Below are 11104 nucleotides of genomic sequence, written 5' to 3'. Positions count from 1 at the left end.
TGATTGGCCCACGTTCAGATGAAGTTGAATTTCCACTTCGTCGCAGATTTGAATATATTTAACAACATGATGTGCAGAATAGACTTATATTAATGATGTATTCGAAACCCTTCCCATCAAACGAACAGACTCTTGCAGGGTGCAGCCCACATTCGTCTAGTCATCTATTGCTCTGCATTCTCAGACTAAACTAGTCGCCTCGCCTGCGTATATCGATTACTTAGTGGGAAGGACGGGAAGCGAAAATCTGAAAAACTGTTCCGAGTCACAATAAAATCAGTGTTAGTGCTCTGTGACATCCACTGCGATCACTAAGCCTCGGTCTTTACAGTTTTGGTGAGTGAAATTAAACATGTAATGTTTATCTATAAACATCAGTGCACCCGTTAGGGGTGTTGTTGATGTTGTGAATTATTGCATTCAAGGCTCGAGTGAAGCAGAATGCATCCACCGTGGCCCAAAGGGAAGAAGCTGGTGCACCTGGATTTGAAAGGTGCCCCACCCAGAGTGGAATATCTTCATAAGGTACAGTAGGAGCAGCCAACTGTGCACATGTGCTTAGATCCAATGTTCCTGTGAATACAATACTAATATGTGCTTCATTTCTGCAGCTGATTGAACTGCTCTCTCGCCTGGGGCTGGATGGCCTCCTGGTGGAGTATGAAGACATGTTTCCATATGAGGGGGAGCTAAAGCTGCTACAGGCCACAGCACAGCCTGCATACAGGTGCAGCATTGGACATTACAGTAAATGATGAAAGGCTTTCTTGACTCTGTTGCCAAGATGAAAGACTGTAAGAAGTCGGTCCTGTTCTGAACTGAGATCATGTTTTAAACACGTTTTCCTTTCTGTTTCAGCCAAGAGGAAGTATTATCTATGCAAGAATTTGCTAAATGTAGGGGCATGGAGGTCATCCCACTGGTGCAGACGTTTGGTCACATGGAGGTGAGGCTGTTTTCCCTTTTTTCGCTATTTACAGCTGGTTGCAACATGACTATCATTGCTTCATTGTATAATTCCTTAGCCTTCCTTCCTCCTCTTTGACCCTATGTTTGCTGTGTCTGTTCGCTGCTGTTGCTCTTTCGCTGTCCTAGTTTGTGTTGAAGCACCGGTCCATGTGGAGCCTCAGAGAGTTGGCCCACTGTGTGGGTACCCTAAATCCACACAGAGAGGAGGGAGTGAAGCTGGTGTTAGAGATGCTGAGGCAGGTCATAGAACTACATCCGGGTTTAAACACTCTGCATATTGGAGCAGATGAGGTAAGATCTTTTTGTGACATAATTATATATATATTAGAGTATGTTATAGTTCATCTCTCATACTTCTTTCTGATTGTTTAGGTATACATGCTTGGAGAGGGAGAAGAGTCAAAAGTATGGTTGGCCTCACCAGGTCAGACAGTAGAGCAACTCTTTCTGAGTCACGTGACCAAGATTGCCAAGGCCATCAAACAGCAATGGCCTCACTTGAACATCATAATGTGGGATGATATGATGCGAGGCATGAGCCCAGAAACACTGAAAGGTGAGGACAGTTGCAACACCTGGAGAGATTTAGTTAGATCAAACTAAATATCCAGCTCCTCTAATAATAAATGTACTTTTAAATTACTTTTTTTTCTTGATCCATTTGACAGCTAGCGGTCTAATAGGACTTGTCCAGCCCATGTTGTGGGACTACACTCCTAATCTGGATGTGGATAAAACTGGTAAGAAGTATTAACTATTTAAATGTGAGTGTGCAGTCCTGTGGTTGTACCGTGGTGCATTCTCTGCTCAGTTTCTTTGCTGGAGAAGTACCACAGTGCTGGTATGACAGACCTGTGGGCAGCCAGCTCCTTTAAAGGCTCCACCAATGTTTACACCTGTGTGCCCAGCACACAGCGACATGTGGACAACCACTTGCAGTGGCTCATGGTGGCCGCCTCTTTATCTGCTGGTGTTAACCTCAAGGGCATCGCCATCACAGGCTGGCAAAGGTTAGAATTACAGAAAGGTTTCCAGATTAGATGCAGCACATTCCTGGTAGTGCGTATGCGCAGGGCTTTTTATGTGATCCGTACCTTTCCCCATCAGGTATGACCATCTGTCAGTGCTGTGTGAGCTGATGCCTGTGGGTCTTCCATCACTCGCAGCCTGTGTCCAGACACTCCTTCATGGTCAGTTCAGTGCTGAGGCTCAAAGCAAAGTCATGGAGTTGCTGGGTGTCTCCTCAGTGGAGGTGGACATGATGGAGAGGTGAAGTGTAGGCTGTTCGGTGACCCCAACAACTGTCCGTGAACCATAAATAGCTGTTTAAAAACATTTTGTTCCGTGTGGCCTTGTAGGACCTCCGAAGCAGACTCGCTGTTCCCTGGAAAAAGGCTGGCACAGCTAATTGTGGAGCTCAATTCACTGCTGAACTCGGAGGACATACGTTTTCTTGAAAGCAACATGTGAGCCATGTGTAGTAATCACAGGATTCTGCTGGCATTTATGCCCATTCCTGTGGCTGAATAGCTGCTTTTACCGCTTCTACAGGTTTGTAAGAGGATGGTTCAGCCCCTACCAGCGACAGAGAAAGATGGCAACTCCACTTATCACCATGCAAATTCAGACCCAAGCAGCAACGTAAGAAGTTATCTGTGAATATTGATTTAGAGGAGTAGTGGAGTTGTGATATACAAGGGAAGAAGGCCTAATATTTCAGTATTTAAATCATTTTAAATATTATAAACACCAATCATTTGAAAGTACTTCAATACAACAATAATTTCTAAAATATATTCATTGTTGCTATAATAACCTCCACTGGTTTTGTCTCTTCAGTTATTTGGCTGCGATGCAACAGAAGGTGGCAGCAGTAAGAGAGGAGATGGTCCGTCTTTACCCAGACTCAACAGCCGAAGAGTGGATGGAGGAGCATGTTAGTCCTGTAATGGCTCCTCTGCAAAGCATAACCGACGACATTGCAGCTTGTCTAAAGGAGATCATTCCATAGTTCAGTGTCAACCTTTGCTCTTTTGTTGTAACAATCAATCACATTAAAATAAGCGGTTCTGCAAAGATATTACAGAATAACAAAAGAAGAGACGGTGATTATGTAACAGTTTATATAAATGTATTAAAGTAAACAAAAATTTAATTTACAGCTAACCAAAAACCTTCAAGCAGCACATTTTGACATTCATTCAACAATGTGCCGTACTGGCACATCCGTGATTTAAGCCTGAGTTTGTTCTTTGGCTCCCAAAATGTATGAGGTGTTTTATAACTTAATTAACTTTTGATGGACTAGAAAGACAGTTGAAGGATTTCATTTATGCTTCGTTACAGTTTCCACAATAATTTTTCCAGCCTGTGGACTGGAATGGGTTAACTTGCATTATCATCAGGGTGGTCCAGAAATTGTGGGAAACCACTTTCCTTTCACTGACTTACACACAAGCACTCATTAGAGTTCAGTAGTTAATTACAGTGATTCAGTGAGCTGAAGATTGTTGTGAAATAATAATTAAATGCTCACACTGTGTCATTTCAGTGAAACATTGAATAAAAATTGAGTCGCAGTGGCTTGTCTGAACTTCAGTTGATGTATAAACGTACAAAAAAGGAGGAAATATACGTAAGCATGGTTACATGTGCATGCTTATAGTGTAATAAAGGCACCAGTAAAAACATACCTTTTCTAATGCCATAATACCCCTAATACTTCCCATTTTTAGTGACAGTAAGGTTGTTTGTCATAGATAGATCAAAGTTCATCTTCTTCGTTGTCTGAGTGACTGCTGCTGTCCAGAAAATGGTCCTCGTCCTCCTCACGCCGGTGTTTCTGCAGCTCATCCAGTCCCACAAAGCGCTTCAACAAAGCAGCCACTGCCTCCACATCACTAACAGGGAACAACAAAAAGGCTGTGCTATAGTGTGTTGTACAAAAATGGCTCTTCTGAACAGTGGGTTCAATTTTATATAATAACCGGAGAATTATGATGACAGGATAATGGGAATATTGGCAAAACAGATTCCTACCTGCGCCCTCCTAGTGTTGCACTCTGGGTAAGGGGATAAGAGAAGCCTGCAGCCAGCCTCAGCATCAGGACGTAGCCCTTACCCAAATAACGAACCTTCTCCTCCTGAACGCAGATGTCACACAGATGGTTCAAATCTAAAACAACTGGGAGAGGAAGCAAAAAAAGCAAATGATGTAGTGTTCTAAACTATTAAAGCACCCATGAAAATGAATAGATCAACTGGCCCACCTTTCTCCTGCCCCTTCCTCCACAGTGTCAGGACTAAAGTGTACAGGCTGGAGGTCCTAATCTCTATCAGGTTCTTGCTTTTGTCAAACATGGCCTCCTCCCATTCATCCATGTTCTGCAGGGCCACAAACAGACAGCCAGTCACGTAGAAAAGCTTCCACATGATGCTGTCTGTGTGGTGTGAACATTAAACAGAAAGAACAGATGGTGTAAATGTAAAAAGTCACACTGATGAAAAGATACAAATTGATTACCTGATTATGTTTGTGTACCTGAGCTGTAATATGCAGCTGCCAACCCAACAGATGTGATACCTGGAATTAGAAGGGGAGGCTTCTCATGTTAGAGGCAATGGAGAATAACAGAAGAAGATGTTCAATTACAGCACTTGCAGGTGCAGCATCTTAGATCAGGATGCTCGCTTCACACGTAAGGTGCTTGGAAAAATTGTAGACCTTTTTAAAAAACGCTCTGTTGCTTACGTCTTACGTCGTTTGCTCTAAAACACACACGTACCAAAAAGAAGAGACCAGGAACGAATGCCCGGGGATCGCTTCAGGTGGAGCAGGGTGGAGCTGTGCTCCTCTACCGTCATGTATCCCATCTGAAAAGAGAGTGAATAAAATTATCTTCACACATCTTAGCCCAACCACCATCATTATACTACCCATAGTGTGGCCAATTTACCAAAAGCATAAACATATAGCACAATACATCATGCTCTGTGACCCTTAGGAGGAAGAACGCTTCAGATGACGAGTGGGTGCATATTCAATCACTTCCATTGCACTGGGATGAGGACAGAGGGTACTTCAGCCCATAAAACCTAAGCTATTACAAATTAAACGTATATAATGTCCCCCTTTTTAAATAATATTGCTGAAGGTATTGTTCAATTAGATCTGAGGAAGGGGATCTTGTTAAGATGTTGAGGGGACGGGCCAGGTCACAGCTGTCCACACACCAGAATTATCTAGACTCCGGCTATGAGCGCGTTCCGGTCGCTTACCTTAAACGCTTGGGTCGTTAAGCAGATTTTCACTTGGAAGGCGCCGCAAATGAGTGTTTGTACGAGGGATCACATGCAGTGTGAAAAAGGGAAGTTCTTTTCATAATAATGCAATAACTGCCGAGCATGGGTGACACTTCCTTCCTGAATCCGCCAGCCCCGATAGGGCGACATCATTCGCACTTCAAAATAAAGTTTGGGACGCATCAATTTAAGTCAAACTGTGTGGCTGACAATGTTTATATGACAAAATACAAAATAATTACTGCTATTACGTATTAAATACAAGTCGGGTTTTAGCTAGTTGCGCTAACCATAAAATTCGTCATGTCCTGACACATACTTTGAAAGTCAAAAGCAAACCATCATTCCCTGCACAGAAACTTGTACGGTTAAATGACCTTAAAGCCTTTTGGTGCATTTTCTGGCGTGCTCATGTTTTAAGATCACAGTGGAAGAGGCCTCGTTTTTAGAATCCCTGCCACGGCCGTTTGAGCAAAACCCCAAGTGAAGGGTCCTGGAAAATACCGCTGCCGCGTGTGCGCATGCGCCCTGGGTTTACCGGGTGCACAATGGAGTCGGACGTACACAGAGAGAACTCGCTTGAGCAGTAGGTCCCCGGTGCTTTTGAAACCGTTCGCTCGTTTATTGGGAGATAACAGCGGAGGTTCCGGCGAGCGGCAGCGGCCAAGTCGCCCATGGGGGACTCGACTTTAGAGTAAATGAGTGCTAGGTTTCACCTGCGGTCCCTTGTGCTCCTTTAGCAGTAACGTTAGCTGGTCTCCTGACCGTCCTCCGCATTTTTTCCATGCCTTTGTCTGGAAGAGCTGCGAAATAGAAACCGTCCGGTAAGTTACCTGACAATTCGACCTTGTAATATTAGCACGGAGACTGTCACGTTGTTAAAGCGGCACGTGGTCAACGTTTGAGGCTGACGCACCCTGGAATAGTGGAGGTAACGTTAGCGTGGCGTTTAATATCATTTTATATAGCTTTGGCCAAATACCAGTATGCGTTTACTATTGGAAAGTATTTGATTAGCATCACTTAAATGTAAGATCGTGTTCACCACAGGTTCGACTTGTTCCAACATTTTTGGCATTGTTTTTAGACAATATGTGTATGTTTACGTGAGGATCATTTAAAGCCAGCATTTAATTTTCGCTTTCACATTATTGGCTGTGGCTTTAGCTGCGTTGTGTGTGTATGTGCGTGCGTGCGTGTGTGTATATAATTAACGCGAGCAATTTAAAACGTAATAACAGGACGCTTGTTTGTGTTCGTCGCCGCGTTTCCCACCATTATAAAGTTGGTGTGTTTATGATAAGGGGGTGGTTGCGATAGGTGGGGTGGAGCTGACGCAGGCTGCAGATGACGTCACCGTGCCGCTGCCTCGGAGGGCGCACGCCGTGAGGACATGATCAACCCTGGGAAGCTGACCCCGCTGTTATCTATCTGTCCTCATGCTTTATAGATAGACCGCTAAGGAAGATGTCAGAGGTCAGCATAGCCAAGCGCAAGGAGAAGTGCGAAAACTGCACCAAACAGGTGGGTCTCTGCCCATTTTCCAATTGCTGTGTTTGTGTTGTGGCCCGGGGATCTTTAAACTGAACGTCAATCTGTTCCCAGTGCAACAAGAAACAGGGCGAAGGCGCCAGCCCTCACCGGGAGAGAGATGAAGCCACTGGGGAGGTAACGACTGGTGTTTCACTAATTTCATTAGTTGGGATTATATGAGGCAAGATGTATCTTATCAGGTTGTTTATTCAGGCGGGTTCAGCACTTTTCTACAAAACACGCCGACTGTTGACTCATCACGTCTTGTCATGGCAGGTGGTTTATTGTTTCCTGTAGTCTGAGACGGTGTGTGATGTTTTATTGTCTGTTGTTTCCTGTTATAGCCACTTTTACTAATGCTTATCACTATATTGCCGGAGCTTTGTAAAATATGAACTGTTGCCTTTTACAGGCCATTACTCTGCTACTTTCCTCTCCGTTTGTAGAGACAAGAGGGATCCCAGTTGCTGCTGAGTGCCTGTCTGTCCTGCGATGGCTGCTTATCGGAGGACGAGACCCTGAAGATTTCACAGCAGAACCTGGAGGAGGTGAAGCGGGTTCTGGCACTTAATAAGGTATAAAGAACTGGGTTTACTTGTTTAAGTTTGATCACCACAGTACCTTACACTGTATTATCCCTGTTGTTTTTCTGTCTCTATCAGAAGTGTGACGTGTCAAAGCACAAGGTCCTGGTTGCATCGGTGTGTCCACAGTCCCTGCCATTTTTTGCCGTCCGGTTTGGTGTGGACATCACCGAGGCTGCACAGAAACTTTGTGGATTCCTCAAGAGTTTGGGTGAGCAGATTTACTTAATTTAATTTTGGTATTTGTGTAGTGACGGAGCCCATTTGTGTACACTGGACAGTTTATCTCAACTTTAAGATCAGTCTGGGCAAACAACTCAGGTTTTAACTGTGCAGTGACAGAATCCGTCCTGATACTGTAACATTCTTTGCTGTGTGTGTGTGTTTTGTTGGGGGAGTATAACCGTGCAGTGACAGACCTGCAGACAAAGAGAAAATTCTCTCAGCACCAGCTGTCTGAATTTCATTATGTGCTGAAGGCTGACTTATTTAGACGACAACAGGCCACTATGTGCCTGTTTCTCTTGTAGATGGACTTTGAGCAGACATGTAATGATTCCAGTTTTCATTTAGCTATTCCACTCCCATTTCCCTTTTTTGAGGCCTTTAACGTGTGCAGGGGCTGACCCTGTTGTTTACATGGCAGAGAAAGCTCCTTTGCTGAGGAGACTCTGATCTCAAATCTGGTTTCTCTAAAGGCTTACAAAAACAAAGTTTGTTAAGTGACAAAAATAAGCTCACCCCAGCTGTTCGGAAGCGTGCTTCTTTAGATCACACCCGGTGTGTCTTTTCCATGCAGGTGTGCAGTATGTATTCGACACCACCCTGGCGGCAGGATTCAGCATCTTGGAGAGTCAGAAGGAGTTCATTCAGAGGTATCGGAGGAGGAACCACGATTCCCATGCCTTGCCCATGTTCACCTCGTCCTGCCCAGGTAAACAGTCTTCATCCACCTTTGTCATATTCGTCTGTCTGTCTAATGCTGTTCCCCAATCTGCATTAGCTGAATAAGCAGAGTTAAAGTTAGATTTAGAAGTAGTGATGACAGAATAGAGCTGGGGGCGTAAGATAAAAAGCTTCTCTGTCACCACTCCCTTCCTCAGAGATTGTTCATGTGTGTGTGCAGGGTGGATCCGCTATTCGGAGCATGTCCTGGGCAGTTTGGTTACCCCTCATATCTGCACAGCCAGGTCCCCTCAGCAGATCATGGGCTGTCTCGTTAAAGACTACTTCTCAAAACAGCAGGTGAGCAGAGTTTTGAGGTTTAGGGTGTGTTAGCTGTTCTAATTAGCTCTCACTTTCAGATCCCCCTGCTGCACCTGGGGTTAAACCGAAGCCTGTTGTGGTTCAAAAGAAGCTCTGTTACACTGAGAATGAGTACAAGCTGTCAATGTCTAACGTTAATGTCAATCTGTTTAGTATAATCACTGACTGATAAACTGAGACTGTCATAGACTGACTAAAAGTTTCAGTCATTAACAGGATGTTTTTATTTAGATTCATTACATCATGTGGGAGAGAGTTTTGTGGCAGTTGGTGTGTGACTGTACAGTGCAATGGTGGATTCTGTTCTGTGGTCAGGCATGTAACACATTCAACCACTTTTCCTTCCTCCTCACAGAAGCTGAGTCTGGAGAAAGTCTATCACATGGTGGTGGCTCCCTGCTTTGATAAAAAGTTTGAGGCTGTCAGAGAGGAGTTTTACAGCACCCTGCTGGAGAGCAGAGACGTAGACTGTGTCCTCACATCAGGTTCGCCCCTCCTTAAATTACTGCTGTACAACCTATACAATTTGTTAACTGTCTGTGGAAATTATTACAATACAAAATAAAAATTTACAGGCCATCAGGCTGTATAAGAATATTTTGATGCACGTTTGCATTTAAACTGAACTACACTAGCCAAGAAAACATAAGAATCCCACTTTGTCCCAGTACAGTATAATGGAAGTACGGTTGATGTTTCAATGTTTGATGTTTCAGGAGAGATCTATTATTTGATGGAGCAAAGAAAGGTTTCAGTGGATGAGCTGGACTCTGTTACACTGGACCAAGTGTGAGTAGTTTCTCTACATGTCGCTGACCTGACATTAAAAAAAAAAAAAACAAAGCTTATCTGGCTACGTATCATAGATCATATCTCGAAAACATATTCCAGTTGAGAACAGGCAATGAACTCTCTTTATGCTTTTGAGACTTACCAACAGTTTGAGTCTTGTGGTGAATCCAAAGCCAGTTGTTTCTGTAATGTGCAAACATGAGTCAAGCATCATGTGTTTGCCACAACATTCTGAAAGTCTTACGCTTTGCAGGCTTGGAGAGAGCGGAGATGTAGCGCTGGTGCGGCACGATGGCCGCGGCTCTGAAGGCTTCCTGGAACATATATTCAAACATGCTGCCAAAGAGCTATTTGGTGTGGACGTGCATGAGATCACATACAAGACGCTCAGGTGAAAGATCCTGAATACTTCCAATCACTAATGTCAGCGTTTTTAGCCTGTCCACCTTTGTGGACAATTGGAATCCTCCATCTAAATTCTTCAGTTATGTCTGTAGTATCATTCTCGTGTTATCTTAATTTGGAGATCAAATATAGTTCATCTTTAATCAAGTCTGACGTGTTGGTTTATAGGAACAGGGACTTTCAAGAAGTCACCCTAGAGCGGGATGGAGAGACTCTGCTGCAGTTTGCTGCTGTCTATGGATTCAGAAACATCCAGACCCTGGTTCACCGTATGAGAAAGGGTCGAGTGCCCTACCAGCTGGTGGAGGTTCTATCCTGTCCAGGAGGTAATGCCGTCACTATCAGCATTTCAGTCCTATGAATAGTTTTTCTCTTAATAGTCCCAGATCCTCAACAAATGTTTCCTCCGTGTCCTCATCAGGGTGCTTGAGCGGCCGCGGTCAGGCGGAGAGCGAAACCGGAGGTCAAGTAGATAAAGCCCTGGTCCAACAGATGGAGGAGGCGTACAGCAGTCTGCCGGTCCGTCTACCAGAGCTCAACCCCGCCTTGAACACCCTTTATCAAGACTGGCTACAGGGCCAAGACTCCTCACAGGCCAACAAGCTGCTGCACACCCACTACAAGAGTCAGAGTCAGATGCACACACAACCCGCACACATGCAGTGGTGAAGGGACGAGAGGCGCCGGTCTGGTTGGGTCAGACTCTCATGACCATCTCATGGTTCATGCTGGCACCACGAAGGATCACCTGTGGACCTTTGGTACTATGGACCAGTTTGTGGGAAGGCGCAGAGCTTCCATTTGACCACAAGGGGGCGACGTGTGTGTTTCAGAACAAATGGAGGGAATGAGGCTTCCAGACTTAAGCTAGTGTGCTGACCAGAGCTTACTTAAGAACAAAAGTAGGTACAACGAAGCCTGATCAGTCAGCTGCACTGACTAGTGTGAATTATTTAAGTCAAGTTATTGAGCAATAAGCCACTGAGAAAACAAGTGTTTTTAATGATGGACTGAACCTGTGAATAATAAATATGCTTTTGAAGAGTTGGATATTCCAAAACCAAAACTGTTCATGTGTGCCCAATATAGGCCGTCTGTGTGTTTCCTTTGTGCCCACTGTTCGTTACTAAAAAGACAAGACTGTGTGTTCAGAAATGCATCAACAGTAACTATGCAACAGTGTGTTGGTCGCATCAAAGGAGTCCGTCAGACCCAAGAGATTAAAGAGGTTTTAAAAATCACCTCGCAGTTTG

General features: G+C 44.4%; 3 protein-coding genes across 6 annotated transcripts; 2 read left to right on the top strand and 1 right to left on the bottom strand.

The window, feature by feature from the left end:
* The first annotated feature begins 99 nt into the window (after window positions 1–99).
* On the top strand, window positions 100–3551 carry hexdc (hexosaminidase (glycosyl hydrolase family 20, catalytic domain) containing). The gene is made up of 12 exons (XM_029133175.3): window positions 100–336; window positions 426–525; window positions 612–727; window positions 859–946; window positions 1096–1260; window positions 1342–1525; window positions 1638–1709; window positions 1781–1979; window positions 2077–2238; window positions 2328–2435; window positions 2521–2610; window positions 2809–3551. The coding sequence occupies exons 2-12, from the start codon at window positions 442–444 to the stop codon at window positions 2978–2980; spliced, it is 1440 nt and encodes a 479-aa protein (XP_028989008.1). The 5' UTR covers window positions 100–336; window positions 426–441; the 3' UTR covers window positions 2981–3551.
* On the bottom strand, window positions 3076–8269 carry LOC114845316 (cytochrome b-245 chaperone 1 homolog). 3 transcript variants are annotated; one of them, XM_029133197.3, is made up of 6 exons: window positions 8130–8269; window positions 4755–4842; window positions 4511–4552; window positions 4239–4409; window positions 4009–4153; window positions 3076–3869 (listed from the first exon to the last, which is right to left on the bottom strand). In XM_029133197.3, the coding sequence occupies exons 2-6, from the start codon at window positions 4840–4842 to the stop codon at window positions 3734–3736; spliced, it is 582 nt and encodes a 193-aa protein (XP_028989030.1). In that variant the 5' UTR covers window positions 8130–8269; the 3' UTR covers window positions 3076–3733. The 3 variants fall into 3 exon arrangements, with proteins under 3 accessions (XP_028989030.1, XP_055360239.1, XP_028989027.1); XM_055504264.1 differs by lacking the exon at window positions 8130–8269 and adding an exon at window positions 5988–6122; XM_029133194.3 differs by lacking the exon at window positions 8130–8269 and adding an exon at window positions 5248–5656.
* Window positions 5750–11092, top strand: narf (nuclear prelamin A recognition factor). Of its 2 annotated transcripts, none has more exons than XM_041068417.1 (12): window positions 5750–5857; window positions 6722–6795; window positions 6877–6939; window positions 7251–7379; window positions 7467–7599; window positions 8188–8322; window positions 8515–8633; window positions 9010–9139; window positions 9371–9443; window positions 9700–9837; window positions 10020–10177; window positions 10273–11092. In XM_041068417.1, the coding sequence occupies exons 2-12, from the start codon at window positions 6739–6741 to the stop codon at window positions 10518–10520; spliced, it is 1383 nt and encodes a 460-aa protein (XP_040924351.1). In that variant the 5' UTR covers window positions 5750–5857; window positions 6722–6738; the 3' UTR covers window positions 10521–11092. The 2 variants fall into 2 exon arrangements, with proteins under 2 accessions (XP_040924351.1, XP_028989009.1); XM_029133176.3 differs by lacking the exon at window positions 5750–5857 and adding an exon at window positions 5954–6095.
* Window positions 11093–11104: the final 12 nt, after the last annotated feature.

This window comes from Betta splendens, chromosome 19 (genome assembly GCF_900634795.4).
Source record: "Betta splendens chromosome 19, fBetSpl5.4, whole genome shotgun sequence".
Taxonomy (NCBI): domain Eukaryota; kingdom Metazoa; phylum Chordata; class Actinopteri; order Anabantiformes; family Osphronemidae; genus Betta; species Betta splendens.
Note: the sequence above shows the minus strand (reverse complement) of the source record. Positions and strands in the feature narration are given on the sequence as shown.